This window comes from Zingiber officinale, chromosome 5B (assembly GCF_018446385.1).
Source record: "Zingiber officinale cultivar Zhangliang chromosome 5B, Zo_v1.1, whole genome shotgun sequence".
Lineage (NCBI taxonomy): Eukaryota > Viridiplantae > Streptophyta > Magnoliopsida > Zingiberales > Zingiberaceae > Zingiber > Zingiber officinale.
In genome coordinates this window covers 74,474,520-74,476,788 of record NC_055995.1, presented here as the reverse complement: position 1 = coordinate 74,476,788, position 2,269 = coordinate 74,474,520, and the positions used below count along the sequence as shown (strand labels likewise).

The following is a 2,269-nucleotide window of genomic DNA, read 5'->3' as shown; positions in this document are numbered from 1 at the left end:
TCCCGGGCGCCTGGATCACTTCCGGGCGCCCGGACCACCTTTCTCCAGAAGACTGCTTTCCTGCAAGACAAGGTTAGTCCGAGGCAAATAGATAAGGTATATCCTGCAAAACAAAGTGTTAGCACAATTTATAGGTTTAATATAAAAAGTATGACTTAGATTCCGTCTTTCCGAAACCGGAATCTAGTCACGATCTCGACTTAGATATCCGAAATGGATCTAAGCTGGATCGACGCCTAATGTTCCCTTCTCGGGAATGCGTCCTCACAGTCACTCCCCTCCAGTGACTTATTTTACTTACCTGCCAGACGTCCGGTCAGCCCGTCGACCCGCTTGCACTTCTCGCCAGCTATCCGGTCAGCCCGTCGACCTAGCTGGACTTCTCGCCAAGCGTCCGGTCAGCCCGTCGACCCGCTCGGACATCGTGCCAGACATCCGGTCAGCCCGTCGACTTGTCTGGACTTCGTCTGCACACTCGGTCAGAGTGTTAGATCACAACAAACCTAACTTAACCCAATTTGTCATTCATCAAACCTGAGTTAGACCGTTAGTGTTAACCGCACCAACATAAAAGAGTGTTTCATTGGTTTCTAATGAAAACTTCAGTGGGTTCGCACTCTGATACGCTACCGCTCCCGGTAAATATTCATTATATTTTTAAAATCATATTATAAACTTTAAATAATAACAAATATAAACTTCATTTTTTAAAAATTATTCTAACATTTAATTAAATTTTCATTAAAATATGAGAGTTCATTAATATTTAAAAGAGGTTTTTAGGCAAGGTAAAAAAAACATTTTTATTTAAATTTTATAATTTGCATGTGGAATATTCAAATAAATGTAGATGAATATTTTTTTCTTTTTAATATAATGTGAAAATCGCCCATGACGTAATCGATCCTGGTCCTCAGAGCCTCAACCAATCAGAGTAAATCATGCGGATCGTGCGCTTCCCTAACTTATCGCTGGCCGTCCCCAACGAACTGCCTCTCCGTTCTCGATATATACGCCCCTTGATCGACCCTTCATCCCATCCCGCTGTTTTTCTCCCGTTCAAATCCTTCCGTCTTCTTCCCTAGCTCAGATCCATGGCTCGTACCAAGCAGACCGCCCGCAAATCTACCGGTGGCAAGGCTCCCCGGAAGCAGCTCGCCACCAAGGTTAGGGTTCTTAGCTACGATCCCTGGTTTTACTTCTTTTTTTTTTGTTCGTTTTTTGTATTCATTCCTTGACGGGTTCTCTATCATTTTAGGCGGCGAGGAAGTCGGCCCCGACAACCGGCGGCGTGAAGAAGCCTCATCGCTACCGTCCCGGTACGGTGGCGCTCCGCGAGATACGCAAGTACCAGAAGAGCACGGAGCTGCTGATCCGGAAGCTGCCGTTCCAGCGGCTGGTGCGGGAGATCGCGCAGGACTTCAAGACGGATCTTCGGTTCCAGAGCCACGCGGTGCTGGCGCTTCAGGAGGCCGCTGAGGCCTACCTGGTGGGGCTCTTCGAGGACACCAATCTCTGCGCCATCCACGCCAAGCGCGTCACCATCATGCCCAAGGATATACAGTTAGCTCGCCGGATTCGAGGCGAACGTGCTTGATTCCGATGATGTGAGATGAATTCTAAATTCTTTTTTGTTTATTTTTTCAGCTGTTTGTTTTGGAACATTAATTGTAAATTTTGGGGACCAATATGCTTGCTGCAGTCTGTATTGGCCGGTAAATCCTGGAATCTTGAACACGCTGATTTCTTCGATTAATTTTGTTTTACAAACTTGCTTCGTTATCTTCCTTTTAAACGTTTTCCTTTTTTTTTTTTTTTTTTTGTTTCCTTTGGAACACTTAGCCATCACAATGTTGGCGTTCTCTATTCATTCCGGGCTATTACTGCATTTTCGATTCGGTAAAGATAACGAAGCATTGGCCTGTGAAAGTTTACGACAGCTAGCGGCCGTCTCACGAACCTTCACGGCGATGAACAAGGCTGGCCATAGCTGCGAGTCTACCTGTTGTCTTTTTTTGACATAAGCTCATTAGTCATCATTAAAAGATTTCATTCTCGAAATTAGGTTAAGATTTTCAAGTTTTGGACCTTGTAGAATCATCATCAAAATTGGTTGCTGATCTTAATAAATATTAGAATTACTTTAAATCAGATCATTGACTGTTCTTTGGGAGCTCTTGAGTGTAATCATGCCTTTAACTTGGGTTTAACAATCTTCACATTCTTGAGATAATTTGAGTATTTAGACTATTCATGCTCACTCATCAAT

At 44.0% G+C, this 2,269-nt stretch overlaps 1 protein-coding gene across 1 annotated transcript; it reads left to right on the top strand.

Moving 5' to 3' along the window:
• Nucleotides 1-1,005: 1,005 nt before the first annotated feature.
• On the top strand, nt 1,006-1,756 carry LOC121984541 (histone H3.3). The gene is made up of 2 exons (XM_042537516.1): nt 1,006-1,166; nt 1,259-1,756. Exons 1-2 carry the CDS (start codon nt 1,095-1,097, stop codon nt 1,595-1,597), a joined length of 411 nt encoding a protein of 136 aa, XP_042393450.1. The 5' UTR covers nt 1,006-1,094; the 3' UTR covers nt 1,598-1,756.
• The last annotated feature ends 513 nt before the right edge of the window (nt 1,757-2,269 follow it).